Genomic DNA, 27,527 nt, shown 5'->3' on the forward strand with positions numbered 1-27,527 from the left:
TGTTCTGGAAATCTAGAAATTGATAGCTTTTTCCACATTTCACCTGCTATGATTTCATGTCACACGTGCTTTGATAGTGTTTTATATATATATATATATATATATATATATATATATATATATATATATATATATATATATATATATATATATATATATATATATTTCTACAATAATTTCAAGTAATTATGGTTATATCTTCTGTCACAATCCTGACATTTCATCTCTGTAACACTGTTTAGAAATCGTTTAAACATTATCTAATGTGCTGTGGTGACAATGGAGTTGAAAATAAGTTTGGAAATATGTACGAGATGTATGAGATGAAATATATATATGAAATCCCTGTTTTGTCCCAAATACTCGAGAAGTTCTTAAATAAGAAATGTATTTATTTACTGGAGGCTTCCGTGCATGGTGTTACCTGGTGCAATAAAGATTCAACTCAGTAATGAAACTGATCCATTTTTTCTCCTTATTAGAAACACACCTTCATATAAATGTTATAACATAGCGAATCCTCTGTTATAACGACTGGAAATGATTTTGCCAGGCCTTGCTTGACTCCAATCTTGGAGACGTTTCAGTTGGCATGGACTGGAGGGGGCACAATACAAGAGAGCGCACACTTCCTGGAGCATAAACAACCCCTGCAGAAAACAAGAAAAACAAACGAGCCCATGGAGGCGAGAGCTGTAAAGTTGTAGCCCCGCGTCCGATGGCTCGGGTGGTTTTGTCCTGGTTAACGGGACACGTAAAAGCAGGTTTTATCGAGCGGTATCATCGGGTATATAGAAAGGCCGATGTGCGGAGCGGCAGCGGCGTTGTGGAGTGAGCGCTGCGCGGAGGAGAGATCCATCGACCGCCCCAGCGCGAACCAACAAGCGGCCCACCGCTAAAACTCAACAGCCGGAGCTTTTATTTCGATAGGATACCCTTAAGTGTACTTCACAGAGACCCAGGGGCGTATTCACCCTTCTGACTGACAACAATTTCCCGTCGTTTGACATGTCTGACATACTTTAAACTGGTTTTGAGCTTCTTAGCCGCCTGGCTAACGGATTAGATCAGCAGGGTAACGTTAGCTCATTAGCCGCTAAACAAGTTTTTAAAGTGACTTATCATACACGTATATCTGTGTAATGCAGACCGTGTCGAGGGAAGAGGCTCTCCAGCTTCCGTTTTTATTCTGAAACCATTCGGTTGTGAATTCTGAAAAGTTGCACGACTGTAAAGTCTGTTGTTTGTGTATTAATGATTAGCTGGCTAACGAGCTAGCGATGTCAATGTTCTCCGCCGAAATGCTGGAACCACCTGTGTACCCTTTTGAGGAGATCAACGATTCTGATATATATTTGGAAGAGGTGAGTGGAATGATAAGCAGGTGATACAGTTAATAAAAACACGCTGACAGGAGTGTGGAAATGTCCTGCAAACGCTAACTTTTCCTCGATAGCTAATACTATCATTGGGACATTTGACACTGTATATTAATATACATAATCTAATTTGTAACTTTGTTTTTATGTTTTTTGATTTTGTTTGTCAAGGCACACTGTGTTTCAAGTACTTATACGTTTGTTCTGTTGAATTATGTCTTTGCAGTTTGTTTGACGAAACACCTTTTACTCTTCTCGGTGTTGTTCTTTTATGTTCAAGTTACCTTATTGACTCTTTTGGAGTGTGTGCTAGGCTTGTTTTGAAATGTTCTGCACTGGTGTAATGTTGTGAATGTGTGCTTTCATTCCATTTAATGTTCTCTTACGTGTGTTGTGTAGGTGGTTGGCAGAGGGGCATTTGGTGTTGTGCGCAAGGCCAAGTGGAAAGGTAGAGATGTGGCCATCAAGACTATAGAGAGTGAATTGGAGAGAAATGCCTTTTTTGTTGAGGTACTATCAAATTCTGTTTCACTTGTTCACATTAGTGACTGTAGTCAGAAACAATAAATTGTGCATAAACACACGTTTGGTCTATAAAAAAAAAAGCAATTGATTGTGTCTTCTGTATTCTCTGTTCTCCAGCTTCGCCAGTTGTCCCGTGTAAATCATCCCAACATTGTGAAGCTGTATGGTTCCTGCAGAAAACCTGTAAGTCTCTACAACATATTGTGATTTAGTAGATTTTGGGAGATCGGGAGATCAAGAAACTTGTTGTTGAAGTGTTTGCTATAGTCAAACAATATATATATATATATATATATATATATATATATATATATATATATATATATAATATAGTTGTGAAAAGAAAGTTTGCTTATCTTTTACTGCAGGTATGTCTGGTGATGGAATATGCAGAGGGAGGTTCATTGTATAATGGTAAGTCTTTAGTAAATTATTTGCAACATTTTATTCACACAGTAACATTACAATATCTTTTAAAAACGTGCACAAAATTATTTATATCAAAATCAGCTAGAAGGGTAGTAAATATCTAAAATCTTTTGTGAATCAGAGGGGAAAAAAATCAATATTTGTCAATATAAGAACTCTACCATTCAAAAGTTTGGAGTTAAAAAGGTTTTTTTTAATTTTTATGGATTAAATTGATCAATTGGTTTTCAGTCAGGGGTTTGGGTCCCTCTAGGGGGTCTTGAAAAACACTTTTTGGCTTATTAAAAATCATGCGTACTATCTTTGAAGGTCTTTTTTGGCTGCCATATTAGGTTTGCCTTCATAAAGGTACATAAAGGGAGTAATTAAAATGAAAAACTTTGCTTTAAGTTTTGTACTAAGACAAATCAGATCATAATTAGTTCATTCTGTGATGTGTAAAATACTCTTTGACGTTTATATGCAAATTTGCATACATGCTCAAATAATCACAAGAGATTCTGTTATGCAGTATTTTTCCTGGTACAGTTTTACCATGTCCTTTACCTAAATATTTCAAAGATAGGTGTTTATGAAATTGCTCCCTAAGCCCAGGCCTATAGTAATAGCAACTGCTAAAGTTCTGTTCAGTGTCCAAGCACATGAGGCTGTACCACAACTGAGTGAGTGAATGTTTTGGCGTGTATGTGTGCTTGTGTTTATGACTATTCTGTGTTGACAGTGCTGCACGGTGCAGAGCCCCTTCCTCACTACACTGCATCTCACGCCATGAGCTGGTGCCTGCAGTGTTCTCAGGGGGTCTCGTATCTCCACGGCATGAAACCAAAGGCTCTCATTCACAGGGACCTCAAACCTCCCAAGTATGCACCCCCATCATTTCTCTCATTACACTGTCTTGTGTCATGTCAGAGGAAAACACTGAAAAACCTTTTTCTTCTATCCTGTATGTTTGTTACAGTCTGTTCTTGTTGTGTAATGTCTCCAATGTCCATAAAGATTTATGGTATCATCCAAGGGTCTTAAACACACCTGATTGCATTGAGTCTTGCCTGACCACTTGTGGTCAAATCATACCAGGTGTAAATAGACTGTTTGTTTTCACTCGTCATGTGTTTATGTTGTTTTTTTTTTTGTTTTTTTTTTGACTGTGATTGAAACGTTGGATCATTCAGGGCTGCCATTAATCATAAATGCTGTCTGGTCTAGGTGTCAGAGGGTATGTTCTGGAGTCTTACACTGCATCACTTACATCATGGCAGCGGATGGTGTTGTCCAGGCCAGGGCTGGTTATTTATGAGGCTCTGTTTGTAAAAAGCCCTGGCAGCACACCATGGAAATGGTCAGCTGGCTTCTCTCCCAGACACTGAGAATGAAGTTCTCGGGAAGAACTGGGTTATTACTAACATTTGATATATTACAGCTCACTAAAGCTGGCATCAAACCCCCATGAACCGTTCAGAAGTGCTTAAACTGCGTTTAATAGGACTAAAGCACAGTTGGTGACTTGTTAACTGCCATCTGTATACCTCCATTTCTACTCAAACTATTGTAGCAGTTTCTAATTGAAGTGTATTTTTAAAATATATGGTTAATCTCTTTTTTTCATGCTGGAAAGTTCGGGGTGAGAACAACTATTATTGTATTATTATTATTTTCAATTTTACTTTCTGGTCAACTGAGAAATGTTTCTTGAGCACAAATCAGCATAATATAAGGTTTCTGAAGGATCATGTGATGCTGATGATTGGAGTAATAAACGCTGAAAATCACAAGAACAACACAGAAACGAATTCCAAAAATATACATTGTAAGTGAATATTCAAACATAAGTTAATTTAAGTTGTATAAATGATTCATAGAATTACTGTTTTGCTGTGTCTTTGATCAAATAACTTAAGCTGTTGTGAGAGGTTTCTTTCATAAACAAAATCTAACCAACCCCAAACATTTGAACTAGTGCGTATGTATTCAGTTAATGGTAAATACAGATTTTTCCAAAGCAACTTACAAATTAGGTGAATTGCAAGAAATGTATAATATAAAAGCCAACAATATTAACAGAAAATAAAGATCTTAGTAATCAGGTTACCCACTTTATTGCAGCTGGCATTGCAATGAATGGGAAAGCGCACAACTGAATAGACTGATAAGAAAAGGAAAAAAGGTTGCAGAATTTGTCATAATTTGGTTAATTAATCTGAGACCACTTTTGCCATAGTATTCCCATGATTCCTAAAAATGCTCTCTGTGAGATTGATACATGTTTGTCTTCCTGGAGACATCTCTGTTTATATCTTTTCAAAAATTAAAAAAAATTTTTTTTTTGCTCCTAGTCTGCTCCTGGTTGCTGGAGGTACTGTGCTGAAGATCTGTGACTTCGGGACAGCATGTGACATCCAGACACACATGACTAATAACAAGGGAAGCGCAGCCTGGATGGCCCCAGAGGTGTTTGAAGGCAAGACTCAGGAACTGTCCATAAACTTTTTTTCAGTTTTGCACAGCTATTAGCTTATAAATCAACATTTATTTATTTTTTTTCTCAGATGATTCTAATGGCAAAGCTTGTTCTTCTTTTCACTATTTTTTTCCTGTTTTTTCATTTAATTGACTTCTCATAGGCCATTTCAATCTTCACTATCACTCATACAAATATTTCCCCAAAACCAGAGTTGGTGGACGTTCCGGGTCTAGATGATGGATGAAACCATTATAATTTAATGCATGCTTTCACAATCAACCGGTAATGGGTTTCAATTTTACCAAACACATTCAGGGGCTCTTGGCTGTCAGGGGGGTCGGAGGAAACATCAATTTGGAGCAGGTTGTTGTTATCTTGTTTGTTTGGGGAGGAGCAAAAATCCCATGTTATTACTCCACTAGCAATGCCAGCTGAGGAGACGCAGCACTGCTCATTTGCCGTACTGACAACAGTATTATCAGAAGACCAGAGCAAGGCAGCTAAGGACATACTAGTGCGAGGCGCTGTAATTTAAGAATAATAAGAGCAGCAATTAAGGCTCTCCAGGGCAGCATGAGAGCAAATTAGCTCATCTGTTCAAAAAAGGCAGACAAGATAAAGGCTCCCCCACCCAGGATGGCAGAAAATGAGCTTATGGGAAATATCTTCCATTCTTTATGTTGTATGGTACCATTTGCATCAATAATATTTTGGGGCAGCTCGATGCAAATGTCAGCCCTACCATACAATAATTAATTATTTACCGAAGGACCCCTTGAAAATACTTTTAGATCTATATTTTACTGAACTTAACATCTATAATTGTTAAAATTAAATGTGATAAATGTAAGGAAATTTCATTGTTCGTCTACTACAGAGAATAATATTTAAAAAAAAATATGAAATATGTATATTCCTTAAGTATTTGTGCACACATTGTGTGGTTGATGGATAATGCAATTGAGTGGGGTTTGGTAAGATTTATACTTATCTTTTGTAACACTATAAATATCTTTACTGTCACTTGATTTAAGCAATGCATCCTAAAAAAATTACTGATCCCAAACCTTTGTACAGTTGTGCAAGTCATACAAATAACTTACTGTACGTAGTTAACTCATGTCAATGTAATCCTTTATGTAAGCATTCTAAAAAAATGTAAAGTTAATAATAATAATACAAAAATAATTCTCTTTTCTATGAAACTTAACAAAAAATAATAATAATTAGTAGTTTAGTAATCACATGAATTCCCAATAGCTTTTGAAGCATTTAAAAGTTGTTTTTTTTTTTTTTTTCAGAATAAAGGCTAAACTAAAATGTGGACCTAAATGATCTGTGTGATTGTGCTGCAGGCAGTAACTACAGTGAGAAGTGTGATGTGTTCAGTTGGGGTATTATTCTCTGGGAGGTGATCACACGCCGGAAGCCCTTTGATGAAATCGGTGGCCCTGCTTTCCGCATCATGTGGGCTGTGCACCGTGGTAAGTGTTACGTTTGCCCCATCTAAGTCTCGTTGTCTTTTGGTTCAAGATTAGAAGCTTCAATAATCTTTCTTATTTTTGTAGGCACACGTCCACCTCTCATTAAGAATCTACCGAAGCCCATAGAGAGTCTGATGACTCGTTGCTGGTCCAAAGACCCATCGCAGCGCCCTTCCATGGAGGAGATATTGAAGATTATGACCCACCTTATGAAGGTAACGCCACACTGCCAGTCATCCCAGTGTTCCGGACTGTCTATTCTGCATCATATTCAGCCTCTTCAGTCTGATCCCTCTCTCCCCCCTCTAGTATTTCCCAGGATCAGAAGAGCCTCTTCAGTACCCTTATCAGTATTCAGATGAAGGCCAGAGTAACTCTGCCACCAGCACAGGTACAGAATAGCATAATAGGTTTGAATAATAAATGCTTGTTCATGGCTGTGTGGGTGAGAAAACAAATGATTTAGATGCTTTGAGTAAAATCTTCCAGACTGTTACACTACCACACAAAAGTTAGAGGTCAGTAAGTTATTTATTTTCAATAGAACATTATTGAATTTATTCAGCCAGAATGCAATACATTTATCAAGAGGAACAGTAAAAGCTTTGAAGTTACAGATAAATGCTGTTATTTTGTTTACACAAAAATATTAAGGCACACAACTGTTTTCTATTAAGTAGCACAACTCAAATGTGGTAGGAAATTTTTCTAGAGCACCAAATTAGCATATAAGAATGATTTCTGAAGGTCAACGTGACACTAAAGACTAGAGTAATGGCTGCTTGAAATAAAGTTTTAAATATATTGAAATAGAAAAGTTACTTTAAATTGTAGTAATATTTGTGAATATTTAATGAAGATTTAAATCATCCACTGAATAAGCTTTCCATTGATGAATGGTTTGGTAGGATTGGGCAATATTTGGATAAACTATTTGAAAATCTGGATTTTGAGGGTGCAAAAAAAAAAAAAAAAATATTAAGAAAATCGCCTTTAAAGTTGTCCAAATTACATTCTTAGCAATGCATATTACTAATCAGAAATTAAGTTTTGATATATTTATGGTAGGAATTTTACCAAATATCTTTATAGAACGTGATCTTTACCTAATATCCCAATTAATTGTGGCATAAAAGAAAAATCTATCATTTTGAACCATACAGTGTTTTGTTGGCTACTGCTACAAATATACCAGTGCTACTTCTGACTGGTTTTGTGGTTCATGGTCACAATTTACAATATTTTTACTTTATTCTTCTGATCAAATAAGTTTAAAAATCCATTCTTAGCGCCCCAAAACGTTTGAATCGCAGTGATCTGTATATAGGTTTGTTGTTGTTTGTAATCATTTTAGAAGGGTACCGAAGTCAAAAGTTTAAGTAAATTTAAGTAACACATCTCTGTAATCCAGGCTCTTGTATAGACTACACATGTACCAGCAACAAGAACGATATGAACATGGAGCACACCAACTCCCCTGGCAGCAATGACACCATCAAGTTCCCATATAAACCAAAGGTAACCCATCAAGTCTGCACAACCACACAAAGACAGTGTACACTGAGAAAGTTCAGAAGTTGAATCAGTGTTTGTGTATGTTTCAGGGCGACCCGTTAAGGCCTGGTCACCCTCTCTCCAGAGGGGGCAGTGTAGAGAGTCTTTCTGGCAGACCACATAGTTTGGCACATTCCGACAGCAAACGAATGAGCACGGATCTCTCCGAACTGGAGCACAGATTGCCCTTTGCTCCTGCAGGTAACATTTCCCTCCTCAATGCTAAAGCCGCATTCCTTGCCAGAAATTCATTAAGAGACGATGACATTTTACAGTTCATACATACAAGTCAGTTTTATTTACCATTGATTTATTAATGTGGAGTTGTTTTCTCTTTTGCAGTAGACACACATATTGATATATTGCTATAAACTCCACACCTTTCTATTCCTGTTATCAATTTTGTCCTCAGGTTGACATGTTAACAAAGAACACACACCACTAACAATGTCACTTTTATAGACATTGCCCTCACTTTTCTGTATTTGCACTGGCTGAACTGTACCGCTGATCTCAGCCAATGCATCCAAACACACATCAGACATAAAGAGCTGCATGGCATCTCCATTCCTCCTTTGATCTGTCTTTCTGCAGTCACTTGTTTCAGCAGACTTCCCGCCTCTGCACAGATGTATGTGTTCGTATGTGTGTTGCATGTATGTTCTAATGCAGCTGAAGAACGAAGCGACATCTCTTACCCAGTCTGCCTTGCTATCTGCACCACCCTCTCTGTCTCAGTACACACATTGTCTGCATGCCTGTGTTCGTCGCTACATGCGCGTGTCTGTATGTGTGTTTTTGCAGCACGTCCACAATTTAAGCGAGGTCACCGTAAAACGGCATCACATGGCACCATTCTGGACATTCCCAAGATCATCGTCACAGGTACCGGGAGTCCAGGCGCTCCCAGCAAACAGCTTCTAATCAGAGAAGGGCGTCACTGTGACGCACATGTACACATTGGTTGTTACTCCAGAATGTCTCATATATCCCCATCACATCTTGACTTGGAGGAAAAGAGTTGGAAAAAGATGATAAAGAACATAAACGGGGCAATTCCAATAGGGTCCTCGCACTGCAGTGCTTGATCCCTAATTAAGGAATGATCATTATCCAAACACTCGCATACACATGCATTTGTGCTATGGAGATGCTCGTCGCATGCATAATTACTACTGTGGTAAAAGTTCTTGATCGGGAGTCATATAAACTTATGGTTAAATTAAAACCATTTTAAAGCCATATGCTCCAGTTGATCCGCTGAAAAAAAATCTTGCAAGTAAGTTTGTGCAGTACCATTTGGTACCTAATTATTTAAAATAATATAATAATTACAAAATGTCAAATGGTGATGGAAATGCATCAGTTGACTGACACAGATACTGCAAAAAAATCAAATAAGAATGTTAACCCAGGGTTTAGGAGTGTGTGGCATCAAACATCAGTTTATGAATTTCCAGGATGAATTGTTAACCTTACATCATTTATGAGCAGTGTGAAACATGAAGAAAAATGACCCAGGTTTCGGTATTATGTTTTAGAATAACCCAGAATTAACTTGCTTAAGTGTGAAAAGCCCTTCTGTGTGTGCAGTTATTTAAATGTATTCTTTGTGTCTTTGTATTTAAATCCAAAAGCAATCGGTTACATTTTCTATATTGATCTTATATCCAGCTAATCTTTCCAACAGGTATTTTTTTGTGTCAGATTTGATGGCGTATAGTGATCCTGGAGTAACAACCATTCCAATCTCTTCTTACTCTCTCTTTGCTCTTTTTGATTGTAGTGAACTGCGGGCAATGATTTTCACACCCCATCCTCATGACTGCTTCTGCCTCTTACCACAAGAGGCACCTTGTTAATGCTTTTTTATTTTTTCAATAATCAAAAATCAAGAAAATCCCATAAGCAGTGATTTAAAGTGATTCACTTGATCAGCATGTGTGGTGAATGAGAGTGGAGATGGGGATGTGGATTGATTGGCTGCCTCAGTCTTCCTGTTTGGGTTTGTAGCAGGTGATAAGCCAGTGTGCGTGTTTGTGTGTGTCTCTCTCTCTCTCTCTCTGTCTCTCAGTAGTCGTACACTAACTCGCCCTCGTCTCGATGGCAGAACAGATATTGCCATTTTTTTTTTTTTTGTTCTTCCCTCCTTCATACACACACGTTCATTAATTCGGTGGATGTGGTTGGAATAAATCTCCTTCACATTGAGGGTCATCGCTATTATTATCTTCATCATCCCTAATAAAGCTGAAGGAAATGGGGACGTTGAAGGACTGCAGAGTGGAAAAAAAAAGGAATTGCATGATGGGAAGAGGTTATTAATTTGGTGTAACAATGAGAATCTGAATTGTATCCCTCCTGCACACAAGCTCTCAACCTGTCAATCAATTTTGTTATTGTCATAATCATTTTGACATGCAATTGACCTCATCGATGACAATCATTTTTAAATTTGCATTTTAAAGGGTTAGTTCACCCAAAAAGGAAAATTATCTCATATAAAGCCAAGTGTCAAGAGTGTCAGTTGTTATACAGGTCCTTCTCAAAAAATTTGCATATTGTGATAAAAGTTCATTATTTTCCATAATGTAATGATAAAAATTTAACTTTCATATATTTTAGATTCATTGCACACCAACTGAAATATTTCAGGTTTTTTATTGTTTTAATACTGATGATTTTGGCATACAGCTCATGAAAACCCAAAATTCCTATCTCGAAAAATTAGCATATTTCATCCGACCAATAAAAGAAAAGTGTTTTTAATACAAAAAAAGTCAACCTTCAAATAATTATGTTCAGTTATGCACTCAGTACTTGGTCGGGAATCTTTTTCCAGAAAATGACTGCTTCAATGCGGCGTGGCATGGAGGCAATCAGCCTGTGGCACTGCTGAGGTGTTATGGAAGCCCAGGATGCTTCGATAGCGGCCTTAAGCTCATCCAGAGTGTTGGGTCTTGCGTCTCTCAACTTTCTCTTCACAATATCCAACAGATTCTCTATGGGGTTCAGGTCAGGAGAGTTGGCAGGCCAATTGAGCACAGTAATACCATGGTCAGTAAACCATTTACCAGTGGTTTTGCCACTGTGAGCAGGTGCCAGGTCATGCTGAAAAACAAAATCTTCATCTCCATAAAGCTTTTCAGCAGATGGAAGCATGAAGTGCCCCAAAATCTCCTGATAGCTAGCTGCATTGACCCTACCCTTGCAAGGTCCCCCAAGAGCTGGAATCAGTCCTTCTTCACAATCTTCCTCAGGGTCCGGTCAACTCTTCTCGTTTTGCAGCGTTTTTTGCCACACTTTTTCCTTTCCACAGACTTCCCACTGAGGTGCCTTGATACAGCACTCTGAAACAGCCTATTCGTTCAGAAATTTCTTTCTGTGTCTTACCCTCTCGCTTGAGGGTGTCAATGATGGCCTTCTGGACAGCAGTCAGGTCGGCAGTCTTACCCATGATTGCGGTTTTGAGTAATGAACCAGGCTGGGAGTTTTTAAAAGCCTCAGGAATCTTTTGCAGGTGTTTAGAGTTAATTAGTTGATTCAGATTATTAGGTTAATAGCTCGTTTAGAGAACCTTTTCATGATATGCAAATTTTTTGAGAAAGGAATTTTGGGTTTTCATGAGCTGTATGCCAAAATCATCAGTATTAAAACAGTGAAAGACCTGAAATATTTCAGTTGGTGTGCAATGAATCTAAAATATATGAAAGTTTAATTTTTATCATTACATTATGGAAAATAATGAACTTTTATCGCAATATGCTAATTTTTTTAGAAGGACCTCTATATACAGTGACATCTGAAAGTTTGGGAACCCGTTGCAAAATCTGTGAAAATGTGAATAATTTTAACAAAATAAGAGAGATCATACTAAATGTATGTTATTTTTTATTTAGTACTGTCCTGAGTAAGATATTGTACATAAAAGATGTTTACATTTAGTAAAAATTGCTGAAATTATTAAAATAACCCCATTCAACCGTTTGGGAACCCTTGGTTCTTAATACTGTGTGTGGTTATCTGGATGATCCACGACTGTCTTTCTGTTTTGTGATGGTTGTGCATACCATTATGTGTGTGTGTGTATGTGTATGTATGTATATATATATATACATATATACACACTGTATATATACACTGTATATAAGATTCACTGATTCACGTCGGCATAAAAGTTAACGATGTGATGCATCAATTTAAAGGATTGGATAGAAGTTGGCATTTGTATCACAATGCATCGTTTTAACATATTTGCATTTGTAAAAACTTTATTTATGTATAATTATTAGTAGATGTGTAATACTGTTATTATTTAGAAAGTAACCAATAAATTGTGATCAATATTTTATATGTAGATTGAATTCTCTCTAAACTGTTATTCAAGCGTGTTCTCTCATCACCACTGCTGCTATATGAATATGACGTATCAAAGCCCTACAGAGCCCGAGGCGTCAGAAGGCATTTAAAATTTTCTGTCTGTCTGAACCAAAGAAATAATAGCCAACTCTCTGTAGTATATTGAATTGCATAGCATCATATTTTTTTCAATTGCATTGCATTGTATTTAATTTAATCACATAGTGTTTAATCGAATGGAATCGGACTGCCCTGCATCGTAATAGGGGTGAATCATATTGCATCACGTTTGTAGCTACTTCATATGTATATTTATTGAATTGTTGAATATGCATTGCAATGTGTATCATATCGGCCTCAGTTATGAAGATGCACATCCCTTATATATAAATATAGCATACAAACACACACACACACCCCTGCCACAGATATTTGTAGAGCTTCAGTCTGGAATATTCCTCCTAAATATTTGCATCATGTATTTTTCTGTAAATCGTAATTAGTTAGTCACAGTCCATCGTTAATGGTTGTATTTCATTCCTGCTGGTACTATTCTAGATGCTCCACCTGAATTATAGTTTGCCTACAAAGAGATATGTTTGTTTTTGTTCATAGGCTTTAGTAAACTTGTGTAGTCTTCTGATAGGCATGATTGAGAGTACAGCTCCTATCATCATTGCTGCTTCATGTTCTATAAATACAAACTTATTAACTTCCAAACCCCCCCCCCCCCCCCAAAAAAAAAAAATCATAAGAGCTATCCAATCAGTGCAGGCCAAGCTTCCCGTGTGATTCTGTATGTTGGGATGGCCTTGTGAGGGGTTTGGTCACGTGAAGACCATGTTAGAGGAGATGCTGTCATGGTAGTGAGTTGGGGATTTAATCAGTGCAGCTGTCTGAGTGTCACATCCCTCTTGCTCCAGCCCTGGGGTGAGAGCTCATGCACTACAAATAAGACTTATCAGATTCCTCTTTTCTTTCCTTTTTCTTTCTTTCATCTCTTTTTGCAGCAACCTGTGAGCCTCACAGACGCAGTTCAGTGCAGGACCTTCCTCCCATTGTTACGGAGTCCAGTCAGGTAGGATGCTTCAATTTAACACTTTCAGTGGTGCAATGTTTAAGAAACTGGGAAGAGTTTAGATGCCAGGTAACTAGACGCTGTTTCATGTCTTCACTCTCACATCTATTTATGCACTTGGAGGACACAATAGTTTATCAAATAAAATAAAAAAATAAATAATGTAAGATCTGCTTTGTAAGAGAAGACGGATTGAGTTGTGGGTCTATATTTTCCTCTGGGCTTTTGAACGGTCAAATCCTAACATTATCTAGCTCTCTTCCTTCACACTTATCCTCAGTGCTCTTGGGAAAACAGCTCAATAGAGTTCATCCAAACTTTAGGCAGTTGATGGTTGAGCTTCTCTTATCTCTTAATTTTTATTTAAATGCTGCATTTTCATGTGCTTTTCTTTCCGGATGGGTGAATTCCATTCATATGTAAACCTAACTTTGTACTAGTAATGATACACTGTAGATCAGGGGTGTCAAACTCAATTCCTGGAGGGCCAGAGCTCTGCAGTGTTTTGTTCCAACCCTGCTCCAACACACATACCATGTAGTTTTCAAATAAGCCTGAAGGACTTGATTAGCTGGATCAGGTGTAGTTAATTTGGGTTGAATCTAAATTCTGCATGGCTGCAGCCCTCCAGGAATTGAGTTTGATACCCCTGCTATGCAAATAGCTATATTGCTTCCTTAACATGACCATCATATGCACACTTTGATAAGGGACTTTTATGAATGGATATATATATATATATAGCTGACATATTGTTTGACCAATTACAGGATAGTAGGAACAACAGCAGACCATCCAGTCCCAGTGTGAGGATGATTCCACCAGACAGGACAGGTACAGAGTCTACAATTTTCCTCCTAAGCACTAAACACTCACAAACACATGCATCTACATTTAAAAATGGATTCTATAAATGTTTAATAACTGGTAATCAGTGTTGGGAGTAACGCGTTACTAAGTAATTAAATTACTATAATTAAACTATAATTAGTTACTATAATGAAATTACTTATCCACTGGAAATGTAAAGTAAGGGATTACTGCTCATTTTTAGGTTATTTAATTACGGTTACTTTGACAGTGCTTGCGTTACATACAGTACATAATTTGAACAGTCCTAAAATCAATATTGAATTTCAAAACCTAAATTTACTGTCTAAAGATAAAATTAAATGCAGCGTCTTTACCCCTCTGCATGGCAGCACGTTCACTGTCAGTTTTTCCTGATTCACAGAGAAACATTAAATACTCAGATACAGATAAGACTAAAATCAATCGAATTTAAAAAGGGCCTACTTTTATTTGTGTACACTGACAGTACCAACAAAACATTGTGCTTTTGTAAAATAAAGCAAACAGGGTGCACTTTCTGCTGTTTAGGTCTCCATGAGCAACTTTCTACACATAACAAACTCAGCGGATATTTGACACAGAGACCTGAGAAATATTTTAAAAATGAATGAATTCAAATCGAAAACAAATACAAAATATCAAGATTCATCAAATTTTCCTCATTTTTGAAAGAAGTCCTGCTATGAGGAATTATTATTATTAGGTTATATTTTTTTATAAAAATGTTTAAGTATTACAGTTGTTTTAAAGCTAAAATGCTAAACTATTCTATGTTTGACTCGAAGTGAAAGAATAAAGAGTTTATAGGGATTTTAAGATGTAGCCTAATAAGCGATTCTATTAATTAAGTTACTTATCGAGAAACTGTTACTTTTTAGACAGAGTAATTAGTAAAGTAATTTAAATGCAATATTGATGATGTAACTAGTAATAGGAATGAATTACTTATTGAAAGTAACTTGCCCAACACTGCTGGTAATCATCTGGGGTTATAGTTGATACATTGTTCTATGACAGCTTTCTGCACATTTGAAATTACATCATTGTAGATTGTGACATTTTGTTAAAATATTTCTAAGCACGCTGCTTGTGTTCCCTCAGTGTGAGTTCAAAGTTCACGTCCTCTGTGTGTTTGTGTGTAAATCAGTATCAGTGACAGTAAACGGCTCAGGCAGAGCGCAGACATTACGTAAGCGTCATCAATGATTTAAGGCGCTTTTCTGTCGGACAGTCACAGTCCTGGACTGAGATGAGACTAGGCTATTTATTGCTGAACTCTTACTCTCTTTCTGTGGATTACCAGAGTTTACTATCAGCATTACACAACAAACTTAAAAACATTTATGTTGTGTAGGAGGCTGCTTCAAATCTACTTCAGGTCCAAATATTATAAATTACCAGATGGAATAAATCAGATCTTCTGTCCTCAATTCATGGTTTTCTGATGTTTCCTCATTCTTGTAGACACCAATGGCTCAGATAACTCCATCCCCATGGCCTACCTGACCCTGGACCATCAGTTACAGGTACACACTTCTAGGTGTATAATAACGATATAATATATAGAGTTTGGTATGCTTTTATGATTTTTTTGGTATGCCACAATAAATAGGCTAAAATGTAAAATTGTGAAATACTATATATTAAAATGAAGCATTTTCTGATTCAGTTTTAAGCCCAGACTATCCAAAATGTATGACAAGAATTTTCATTTTGATGGATTGCTAATTGTGAAGCATGACTGCACATGCATGGAAACTGTTTAGTCTATATCTGTGGTCTGGATGGTGCTGTGGTATCCCTCCTCTCAGAAAAAAATTCCCAAGATGTAAAAACAGCCCTCTAATTGAATCAAGTCTGGGTTACAGTTTTAATACTATTTATATGGTGTAAATCAGTTATAAATACATGGCAGCTAATTGAGAGTGAGGCAATTTGATATTTTTGGAGTTCAGGCCATGACTGGTATAAATATGACTTTTGCATTTCAGATTAATTAGCCAAAAGCAGTGACATTTGATGAATGAATCTGTGTCTGTTTGCAGCCTCTAGCCCCGTGTCCAAACTCCAAAGAATCCATTGCAGTGTTTGAGCAGCACTGTAAGATGGCACAGGAATACCTGAAGGTGCAGACAGAGATCGCTCTTCTCATACAGAGGAAGTAAGTGAGGAATTAGTTCATACAATATCAACCTGGGTTCCTTGGGGGTTTTATTGTTAATTAAAACTATTTAACAAATTTCTTAAAAAAGAAAATATATAAATTATATTTTTTGAGTTGAGCACTGAAATTATTTATGGCAAATAAATAACTAAAATAAAAGTAAACCTATATAATAACACAAATCTGTACAAATTGTTTTTAATATAAACTTAAATAGTATATAATAATTGCATATTCAAAGTATATTCTAATTGCATTCTAATTATATATGTAAAAGGTTGCACTATTATTTAATAAAAAAAATAAATGTGTAATCTATTAAATGATTAAATTTATGTCATTATTTAAATAAATAATAATTATTATTATTATTCAATTTGTCAAATATTTTACAATTTTATTAAAATTATTTATATAATCTTTGTTTCAAATATGGTGAAATGCATTATTTGCTTATGTTCTCAGTTGTGTAATGTTGTTTGATTTTGCTCCTCCTGAAAACAAATCTTCCCGAACCTGTATGACTTTCTTTCTTCTGCAGAACACAAAATAATATATTTTGAAGAATGTTGGTAACCAAACAGTTTTTTTTTTGTTCCCATTGACTTCCATATTCATGTTTTTGACCATACAGTGGAGTTAAGTGGTGACTGAAACGGTTTAAATAAAAAAGAAAACAGGGTTGATACAAATAGCCTAAAACAATTGAATAAAGATACTCATCTTTGGCCTAGATGGATTGTAATTGTTCAAGTTGACATTCTATCATGTAAAATTCAGCTGTTGTATTATATTACACTAGAGTTATGGTCATTGCAACAGTTGTTGTTCAAACTCTATTAGTTACTGTTAAATGGTGTGTATGGTAATGCAGAATTTAGCCTGTACTACAGATACTAAAACAACAATACCAGTATAAACTAGATACCAAAGTCTTCTCTAATGTACATCTCTACAGGAAAGAGCTGATAGACGAGCTGGACCAGGATGAGAAGGATCAGCAGAACGCGTGTCGCCTCGCTCAGGAGCACAAGAAGCTTCTAGAGGAGAACAAGAGCCTGTCCACCTACTACCAGCAGTGCAAGAAGCAACTGGAGCTGATCCGAGCACAACAGCAAAAGAGACAGGGCACCTCATGAACCTCTTTCATTATGACAGAGCTAGACGGACTCTAGAATCACAGTCCCTGTTATCTTATCCTCTCCAATCCAAACATCAGGGGGGGTTATCTATAGTTTGCCCAGGAACCCCTGAAATCTGCCTGTTTAAGCACCCAACCCCAGCTGCCCGTGCCCCTATGCACCCATGAATCCTGTGAAGATGGTAACCATAGGAAATGTGTTCCACAGTTCAAACGAACGTGGTTCATTTCCCTGTGCATGCTGCGTTGCATGTGCCCATGAATCCAGCAGGATATGCAATAGCAGGGCCACAATTAAAGCCAGGTGGGTGGAAAACACAGACTATTGGCCGCTGATAAACACACAAGTCTAAACGAGCCAGAAAACGCATTTATTTTCAAAAAGTGGGCTTTTGAGTATAGAGCTGTTTAAAATGAAATGCGGTTTTTCGCCTTCCTCAGACATCCCAGAATGCCCTGTGGGAGTTGCCTCGTTCCCTTCGATTAGGTGTTGGTCCTTGAGAATGTGAAAGCAAAGTTACATACAAAAGCTAATTATATCATTTTAAATTTAGATTTTTATTTTGTTGCTTTCACTTTGTGTGTACTTTAATTTTAACCCCTTTTTATGCAACAACAATAACAAAAAAAAGTGCTTTACATGTTTCCTTTTTTTTTATTTGTCCGCCCTAAAAAGTGTTATAATGTATCGATTCAAATCGGGGGATGTATCTTACGTATGCCTTGCATGTTGACCTTGTGTTTATGGACAAACAAGGGACGATCTGTGTGTATGTGCGGTTTGTAATCCGCTTCCTTTGACATCCCGTTTGAAAACCATCGCTCTAAGTGAACAAAAAACAAATGGACGTGAGTGTATGTGAAACATTTTAATCATGACTTCAGTATTCTTGTTTCTTTGCTTTCTCTAACTGTGTATGGTAATTTTACCAGGGTTTTCAGAGATCTGCTTCATAGTTTTTGTTGCAAGTGTGGGAAAGAAGCTCTTTCTCTGAGCTTGATTTATGTATTTTTAGTTCACATGATGCCTTAGAGATGAATCGCTTGCATTTTACTTGACTTGTTTTGTTGCTGTCTGGCAAAACCGCTCCCACTTTGGCACGATTAATGCAATTAGGAGTTTAGAAATGTGAGTGAGAGTTTTAAAAGGCTTGCTAAGGCAACATGAATGAAATCGAGAGCAGCCAGATTATGGTCTGATCTGAATGATCTTGTCAATATGCTGCAGAAATCACGAAATTATGACAAGGGGCAGTCGACCCACTCTGGTTCCTGTTAGTTCAGTTCCTCATTCTTACCACTAATTTTACATCCCTATACTTTGTTTAAGAGAAATCAGAGCCGGATTGTTACATTAAGTTTAAATTCCTTTTAGATGTCACACATTGTTTACTTTGTTGCCCCCAGCACAACTCAACCCACATATTTGCACAATCCCACCATGACTGGTTCTCGAGGAATGCTCACTTTACCGTGAAAATCTTGAGCAGGGGAAAGTCACATTCGGATGTTCAAGATCTTCAAGTGAGGTCACTGGGAATCTTTTTGTTTAACAGTGAAGTGGTGTATTATTTTTTTCTTTCTTGGAGTTCAGTGTTCATAATAAGTTTCTGTACTACTGTATGTGCTGTAAATAAGATGTCTGATTTCTTAAGCTGTTGGGAACGGGAATACACAGGTGAAGGTCGCATCTTGAAATAAATCAAACAGGTAAACATGCTTCTGTACTGTCTGTGCTGTTTCTGATCTGCACTTCAACATTTTATAAACAGGATGTACATTATATGTACACTACTATCGCATTTTATCATATTTTATAATAAATCTTTCATTAGAGTAGTCATTAAAAATGGCAGGATGATCCTTAAATTCCATTTAATAGTTGTACATTTACAAAATCTAAATACTATAATTTGATCATTTAAAAATGTTCAACTTAAATTCTATTTTTAGTAATATTTGAGGTTTGGTAGATTAAGGGATAGTTCACCCAAAACTTTAAATTTTGTCATTTCAAACTTATATGAGTTTATTTATTGTGTTGAATATATTTTGTTGATGGAAACAGTTTATGCTCCCCATTAACTTCCATAGTATTTATTTCCCTACAATGGAAGTCAATGGGGACCAACATGTTCTTCAAAATTCTTCAAATGAAATCTTCTATGTTCAACATAAGAAAGAAACATACAGGTTTAGAACAGAGGGCGAGTAAATGATGACAACAGTTTCATTTTTGGGTGAACTATTCCTTTAAGTTTATAACCAAACACAAATAATCTTGGAGGATTTAAATTCATAAATGTCTGTTTTATAAAGCACTAAAATTCTTCCGTTAAAACTTGTGCAGTCTATTATTTGCGCTGTAAAGCGTCATTTTAGGATTGGTATTTGGTAGATACGTTTTCAATGTAATTAAAGAGAGAGTTCGGCTATAAATAAAAATTCTGTCATAGTTTAATACACCTCAAGTTGTTCCGAGTCTGTATGAGTTTCTTTGTTCTGTAGAACGCAAAAGATGATGTCTTGAAGCATGTCGGAAACAAACATAACAAACACCAGCAACAGTTGATGACGGAATTTTCTGGTGAACTGTGTCTTTGACTGTAAATTTCACACAAATAATGTTAGTAAAAGATTTTTACACATTAAAATCGGAAACCGAGAATTTGACATTATTTAAAGGAAAAGGAAGGACAAGTGGAAATTATTTATTGTGCATTTCTTGTAATCTGCGCTTTTCCGTCGATTGAGTTTACCTTGGATTAATACTTTCATGTTTTGACGATGTAATGCTTATTTCAACCAGAAGAGGCCGATAGAGCTTAAGCCATCCGCAAACCCTTCCTATCTCAAACAAAGGAAGCTGGCGCGATGCTGATGAGACCAGGGCTGATTCAAACACACACACACACACGCGACAATGACAAACACAACAACGTAGCCCACATCAAGTATTTTTTTAAAACTAAACCATAATTTCTTAAAGTTAAAGCAGTAGTACATTAAAACAATATCATTAGCAAAAGGACAAGCCAATATCTTCATATAAAGAAACTTGAGGGAGATTGTGCAAATTAGGTTTAAATGTTACTGTACCTGCGCAGTTCAGTTGTTGTCACGCCATGTGCTTGAGGTTGGAATGACTTGAATCAAACTCATTCAATCCACATGATGTCATTTCTCTCCTCTTTTGGTGAAGTATTGTGTGTTGTATCTTCTCTGGCCAGTGTTAAGTGTTCAGGAGGTTGAGAAAGGGACTGAGGGTATTGTTCAGGGGCCGTCGAATGAGATGCTGTCATCCTGGCCTTTGGTTTTTTGTTGTTCAGAGCAATGGCGAGAAATGACAAACTAGACTATGGAAGGTTTAGGGTGACCCGAGGAACCCTGGGTTTCGGTGAGGGCATTAGGAACAGAAACTACAGGGCGGTTGTGGCATTTTCTGTGTCTTTGTGTACTGGGTTACACTTTGTGAATCAACTGAGAGTTAGAAACTGATGCAATAAAATCATACGAGTTGTTAATAGCTATTCCCCAGACAGCAAAGTGTTTTTTTGTTTTTTCCGTATGTCTTGCACGCTTTATTAGTGGCGTTTCTTGGAAATGCCTGTCATTTTTGTAACACATCACAATTCTCCTTTTTTTTCTTTTTTTTTTTTTTTTTTTCGTTGGTGACAAAGTTTCTCTGAAATGTGTATTAGATCTCTCTCTTTCTCATCCTCTCCCCCTCTCTTTCTCTCCCAGTAACCATGGTAACTGCCTGGAAATAGGCTAGGAATGGTAGAGGTGGTTGCAGTTTTTAGTAATGGCCAGAATTTGGGTCATAATATCTGTATATCAGTCTATAAATTCCACAGTGTTCCAGATAACTTATTTCATTAATCAGAGTGATTCCCTGGCCAGCCCTTTTCAAATGTGGCTATGGGCGATTGTTCGCATGCTTGCGAGCACAGCTCCTCCGAGACCCTTCAGAGGAGACAAAGAGATCTCACTGCTGCTGGTCTTTGATTTGCTTTTTTCCTCCAGCACCTAAAGGATGGAGAACATTAAAATGATCTTCTGGTTCATAATGTCTCTGAAAGTAAAATGGTAAATGGTTTATGTATGCTTTAGATCCAGTGCTTTAGATCTATTTAAAGAGATACATGTTCCCTCTCACTCAAATCAGCACGTTTAAGATGTGAGATGACGGCCCAATTTTAACAGTGTCATTTTCACACATTGCAATTGTTGAAACCGTGAGTCCCTGTCGTTGATTTAATGGAGCCTGTGGCTTACAAACCATACTGAGCAGGTATCACTGCATAATTTACATATTCCCAATTTCTTTAAGTACAAGACGACAAATATATGAACAAAAAGAATCAGTTTTGTTGGAGCTTTTAGGCTCTCTGTGTGACACAGTTTCCTCAGTGTAATATATGTGACCTTGTGCTCGTAGAAGGCACTTTGAAAGTGACAGTGAAGAACAATACTGAGCCACATGTAAGAGTGCTGTAAAATTGTCTTTATTAAAACAAGAAATTAATAATGAGCAACATTTTAGAAACAATATTATCAGTTACTTTCTGTGCTTTCATGGACATAGTTTTAAAAGAGGTCAAACTGAATTAACTATCACGAGAAATTTCTTTCCTGAATGAATCAATTGCTGAATGAATTGTTTGGCTGATTCAAATGACTCATTCATAAAGTTAGCCATAAAGGTATTTTTATTGTTTAGTGAATTTGCAATTGAACAAATCAGTTGGGTAACTGATTCAATGACTCACTCATAAAGGCAAAAACATGGCGGATGTAACATGTCAAAATTGTATTCATATTCATACTATATAGAATATCATTTTTTTAAAAGTCATGAATTTCGAATTCAAATGTAGTACTCAGACAATATGTGATTTAGGCAATCATTTGTTTTTCTTTCCTCAATGAATCCGTGCAGCTGAATGAATTGTTGGCTGTGATTCAAATGTCTCCTTCATAAAAGTAGTCATTTGTTTTGTTGCTCTATGAATTAGCGCTATTGAGCAAATCTTTTAAATAATTGATTCAATGACTCACTCCTTTCCTTCCTTTAATGAATCTTACTTAAGATGGTTGACTCACATAAATAATGCCAGTCATTTAATTCCTAAATAAATCTGTGTTTGAAATAATCGATTGAGTTAATGATTCAGTGGAACATGAAACTCTCTCTCTCTCTCTCTCAAAAAAAAAGAAGAAGAAGAAAAACTGTTACTTGTTTCAAACTGTCACTTGGTTAACTGAATTATTCAAATGACTCACTCACAAAGACAACCACTTGTTGCCATCCTCCGGTATTAAAACCCTACAGAAAGCTTTTGAAAAATCCCCACCACTAATGAAATGCTTGTTTGAAATGCTCAAACACAGAGAGGCACAGTGATGCAAACAGTGAAAAGTCCCATTCTGCTGGTCTCAGTTAGAGACTACACAACTGCTAAACAGTAAATACACAAGAAATGAAGAACGTCATGGCTGTTTTATTCTTCAAAACCTTAAATTCAGTGGAGGAAAATGTAGGTGAGACAGAATCTAAATGATCGAAAGATAATATGACTGTGAGAGCGAGATGGAGTGACAAACCACAAGCAGCTATTGTGATCGCCTGTGTGTGTGGGTGACACGGCGTGGGTGGAAAGGTAATGGCTTTGAGCGTGTGGAGTGATGAACATCTCCCTGCACGACGCAAGAGCTTCAGACTCTCGGCTTTAAAACTGATGAGTCATCTCGCACACCCTGTTTGCTTCGCTTCAGTCAGACATGGCCCAGAGACTGAACTGTAGCTGCTCATCTACAGAAATATAATTAGAGAGTCTGGATGTACAGGATTTCATCCGTTTAATCCAGCTAATAGGGGCTGAATGCACACAGTCACTAGTACACATTGGAAAACGGATCACTTGGGGAAAAATGATAGCCTGAGTGCATTACAGGATCTCGTATACGTAGTCTTATCATCTTCTGGCATTATGAGCAAACGGTGATAATTTATGCACTTATACAATCTCTCAAGGACCTCTAACTTTTTTAAAAAGGAACCTGTTTGCTGTGGTAGAAGCTTTGATATTTTTAATTTGAGATTGAGTGTAGGATTGATAATTGCCACAGCTCGTGGGGTGTCAGCAGTATCACAACAACACCTCTGAACAGCAACACTCTCTGTGGTGAGATGTTTTTTTTTTAAGCTTTGTTTTCAACATCAGTGCTAATTCCTGTGGTTCTTCATGTGCTAACTCATCAATTATAGACATTTAGTTTATTTAGATATAGGTATGCTTGCGCTTTCAGCTTTCAGAGGCAGTTTAGCTTACAGATTGTTATTTTATAAACTACACAAATGATTTGCTTCAATGGCCAGCCTGTACAACTCTGTCTCTGCACATCATAAGGGCGTACAACGTTGTTTTATGTGGACAAATGGATCCAATCCATTGTTATGCTGATCTTAGTACATTCATATGCTGTAATTATTTATAGAATGCCTGTTATCTAATATGTCTATTTTAAACAAGTGCACACATTTTGAAAGTGTTCTCCTTAAGATTATTTCAAAGGGATTTTTCTTATGATTCATCACTGATAAATGTGCTACATCGTTTCCTTTTGCGTACACTCTCACTTTTCATCACTACGGTAAATAGGGTAGTAAACACAGCGCTGTTATCGTTTGGGTGGTATGCTCTCAGTACAAGATGTGGCTGATCAAGAAATGCAGTGTTTATATTGCCAAGAACAAAACTATTGGGTTGGCTCAGGGTTGAACTCTAAAACAACCTCTAACCACCCACACATATACACGCATAAACACCCACACTTGTCCTCAGCTGACAAATGTACAATAACAACCTGTCAAATGTGGAAGTTCTGTCTTTCATCTCAATGTCTGAAGATGGTCTGCAGTGTAACAACTTTCTGTCCAAAATTTTGAGGAGATGTCCGCCAAAAATGGAGCTTAAAGGATTAGTTCAACCAAATATGAAGGTTCTGTCATCATTCACTCACCCTCGTGTCGTTCCAAACCTCTATGAATCGCTTTCTTCTGAAATCTTTCAATAATGTGCTGGTTGTTTTTTTCCATGCAGTCACAATGAATGGGGACTGAGGCTTTAAAGCTTGAAATAAAACATAAAAGCATCATAAAAATGTTTTCCTTCTAATAAGCTTAACCACTGAAACCTGATCAAATTGGTAAGTCAGTGTTGTTTCTGTTAACTAAAAAAAAAAAAAAAAAACTATTAAAAACATGTATTTGTAATTGAAATAAAGATTAAATAAAATATAAATATAAAGTGAAAAACTTAAGTTTTAGTTGGAGTGCTAAAATTAAGTAGTTGAATATTCAAACTCATCTTTAAGCCTGCATGTGTTTGTATGAGTGAGTGTGTGGGTGAAAGTGTACCATGTGTGCACAGAGGTGTGCAGCGCTCTCAGGGGGGAAGTGTTACCTGTCCTGTAGGTAACCTGAGCTGTATCTGTGTGGTGTCTGTGTTGTGAATGGCGGTTAGCCTGCTCCCCGAGGCTCTGCTGGGGAAGCAGCAATTGACGTAATCAAAGCATTTGGCTTGAAATGCAACGTTGGCTGGCCTCTGAGTATACGGCTGAGTTTACGTCTTTGTGCCTTTGTCGGGACTTGCCTCGCACCTTAGCGAGCCAGTATATGGATGTCATTTGGCACTGTGTTGCACTGCAGCAACCACAAAGTTAATGAATCTCCTCCGAAATGAGTCAAGTGTGGCCGACTGTTGTGCATTCGACTGGTTCAGGGGGCCTGTTTTGATTTTACACCAGTCCTTACTGTTATGACTCATACCTTTCGGCAGCTTGCGGGATTTGACATGTTGTCTGATATTGCGCTGTGCTTCGATGAACTTCAACCAAGAACAATAAAATTATTTATTTGGCAATTTTTGTACAGATGTTTAGCAATTTTCATATTTTTTCTTTCCCAGTATGCAGGTCAGAACTCTGATGATCTTTTTAAAACACATAATAAATAACTAAGCTATTATAAAAGGTGTGATAAGTCAAAGTTTAGCTTTGACGCTAATTAAACCAACCTGAAACACCTAAATATTTTCTTTAGGATAACCTAAAAAATTCCAAGCAGTTGTGTTGGTCCTTCAGGAGCAGGACTGAGTTATATGGATTGTACATAACCATAAAAAATGGAAACAGCGATATCAAAAGTTTGTATCATGATTCTTCAGTGTTTAACAAATATGCATGCATTCCATCAGATTAGTTGTAAGAAATACTTGATTTGATTTTTTTAATATATACTGTACACTGAGATTCAATTGAGATTTTTTTAAATCAGAAATAAAGTTTACGATGAAGATATATATATATAATATAAAATGTCTGGGGTCAGTAAGATATGTTCATTCTTTATTAAATTAATCAAAAGTGACAGTAAAGGTATTATAATGTCAGAAAAGATTTATTTTACAAATTAACTTTCAGTTCTTTAAAGGAACCTAAAGAAGTGTATTAATGTTTTCATTATATATATATGTGTGTGTGTGTGTGTGTGTGTGTGTGTGTGTGTGTGTGTGTGTGTGTGTATATATATATATATATATATATATATATATAAGGAATATACACAAGGAATATCAACATTTTAAAGAATAGTCTTTTCATCAGGGATTTATTACATTATTAAAAACATTTATTAAAAATTTATATTCATCAAAGATCCTGAAAAAAATTGTAGCAGCAAAACTGTTTTCAACATTGATAATAAGAAATGTTTCTTAATCAGCATATCAGAATGATTTCTGAAGGATCGTGTGACACTGAAGACAGGAGTAATGATATGAGCTAAAAATTCAGCTTTGCATCACATAAATAAATAACATTTTAAAACCCATTCAAATTGAAAACCACTATTTTAAATTGTATATGTATGCATGTATGAAGATATGGTTTATAACATATATATATATATATATATATATATATATATATATATATATATATATATACATATGCAAACATATACGTGTCAGTACTTGTCCGCTGTCTTACTGAACAAGGTTCAGAGAAATTCATTCCTCTGTTTAAGCCTTAGAGATGACAATGTGTTGAAGTGGTAATTGCAGAGGGAAGTTTGGGGGCTTTTTGTTTGTTTAAGCTGCAGTGAGGCCACCTTCTCTCATTTGAAGTTTAGCTTGTAAAATAAAGGTCCTGTCCAAAATGCAAAGTCTTTTTTATATCTCACTTGTTCTCCCTATCTATCTATCTACCTGTCTGTTTGTCCACTAGAATGGTGGTGGGAATCAGAAGTCCCATGAGTTTGCCTTAAATCACTCAATCCGACAGCGTGGTGGGGCCCCTGGGAGAAGACCACAGAGTGCAAGAATGCATTTTTGAACTCCTTGGCTTTTCATATGTGGACATTGAGTCCTTGTGAATGTTTCTTGTGCAACAATCAACACCATAAATGATTGTTCTGATCCTTCAGTAAAAGCCATATGACAGTGATATGCATATAAGCTGGAACAGTGCGAGAGATTGTTTGAATTGAATTGCATGTGAATCATTAAAGTAACTGTGATATTCTTCAGAGCACTAGATGCTGTACTAAACGTGGGAAGAAAAGGGTAACTTGATAACTAGGCTAAGTTCACATATTTCATATTTAAAAGTAGCCAAATGCCTTTGTTTATTTAATACATTTCAATATTTTCAAAATGCATATTTACTTTGACTCTACTGTACTGTTTCTTGTATACTCTTTAGCCCTGAATTATAAAATAAGAAAAACAAATTAACTGTCTGTTGCTGCTAGATAATTTATAATTACATGCATGTTCCCCAGGGGACAGATTCTACACTATAAGAATATTTTCAGCTGAAGCTCTCTTGTGCAAACAGTAAGTAGGATGCTTTGGCACAAAGCATTTTGGAATTAGGAGCTGTGTTCCCCAGGTAGGCTGCTTACACAACGTCATCTCAGCACTCGAGCTGCAAGTAGGCTAGTTGTTTAAAACAATCAGTATAACCTCTTGTTCTTAATAATAATAATAATAATATTTCATTAATAGTGAAAACAATATGTATTCAATGTTTTCA

The 27,527-nt window shown here is 36.5% G+C and overlaps 1 protein-coding gene across 2 annotated transcripts; it reads left to right on the forward strand.

The window, feature by feature from the left end:
• Positions 1 to 593: 593 nt before the first annotated feature.
• map3k7 (mitogen-activated protein kinase kinase kinase 7) lies at positions 594 to 19,145 on the forward strand. 2 transcript variants are annotated; one of them, XM_052586257.1, is made up of 17 exons: positions 594 to 1,364; positions 1,779 to 1,889; positions 2,022 to 2,087; positions 2,273 to 2,318; positions 3,055 to 3,193; positions 4,667 to 4,791; positions 6,150 to 6,278; positions 6,363 to 6,493; positions 6,588 to 6,669; positions 7,690 to 7,796; positions 7,883 to 8,033; positions 8,637 to 8,717; positions 13,202 to 13,269; positions 14,040 to 14,103; positions 15,586 to 15,647; positions 16,167 to 16,282; positions 17,244 to 19,145. In XM_052586257.1, the coding sequence occupies exons 1-17, from the start codon at positions 1,281 to 1,283 to the stop codon at positions 17,422 to 17,424; spliced, it is 1,743 nt and encodes a 580-aa protein (XP_052442217.1). In that variant the 5' UTR covers positions 594 to 1,280; the 3' UTR covers positions 17,425 to 19,145. The 2 variants fall into 2 exon arrangements, with proteins under 2 accessions (XP_052442217.1, XP_052442218.1); XM_052586258.1 differs by lacking the exon at positions 8,637 to 8,717.
• The last annotated feature ends 8,382 nt before the right edge of the window (positions 19,146 to 27,527 follow it).

Source organism: Carassius gibelio, chromosome B20 (assembly GCF_023724105.1).
Source record: "Carassius gibelio isolate Cgi1373 ecotype wild population from Czech Republic chromosome B20, carGib1.2-hapl.c, whole genome shotgun sequence".
Classification (NCBI taxonomy): domain Eukaryota; kingdom Metazoa; phylum Chordata; class Actinopteri; order Cypriniformes; family Cyprinidae; genus Carassius; species Carassius gibelio.

Excerpts from the sequence above, each read along its gene's own strand:
- map3k7 (XM_052586257.1), top strand. The coding sequence starts at position 1,281 with ATGTCAATGTTCTCCGCCGAAATGCTGGAACCACCTGTGTACCCTTTT. Across the intron at positions 1,365-1,778 it reads CTGATATATATTTGGAAGAG|GTGGTTGGCAGAGGGGCATT; the intron begins GTGAGTGGAATG and ends TGTGTTGTGTAG. Across the intron at positions 2,088-2,272 it reads ATGGTTCCTGCAGAAAACCT|GTATGTCTGGTGATGGAATA; the intron begins GTAAGTCTCTAC and ends CTTTTACTGCAG.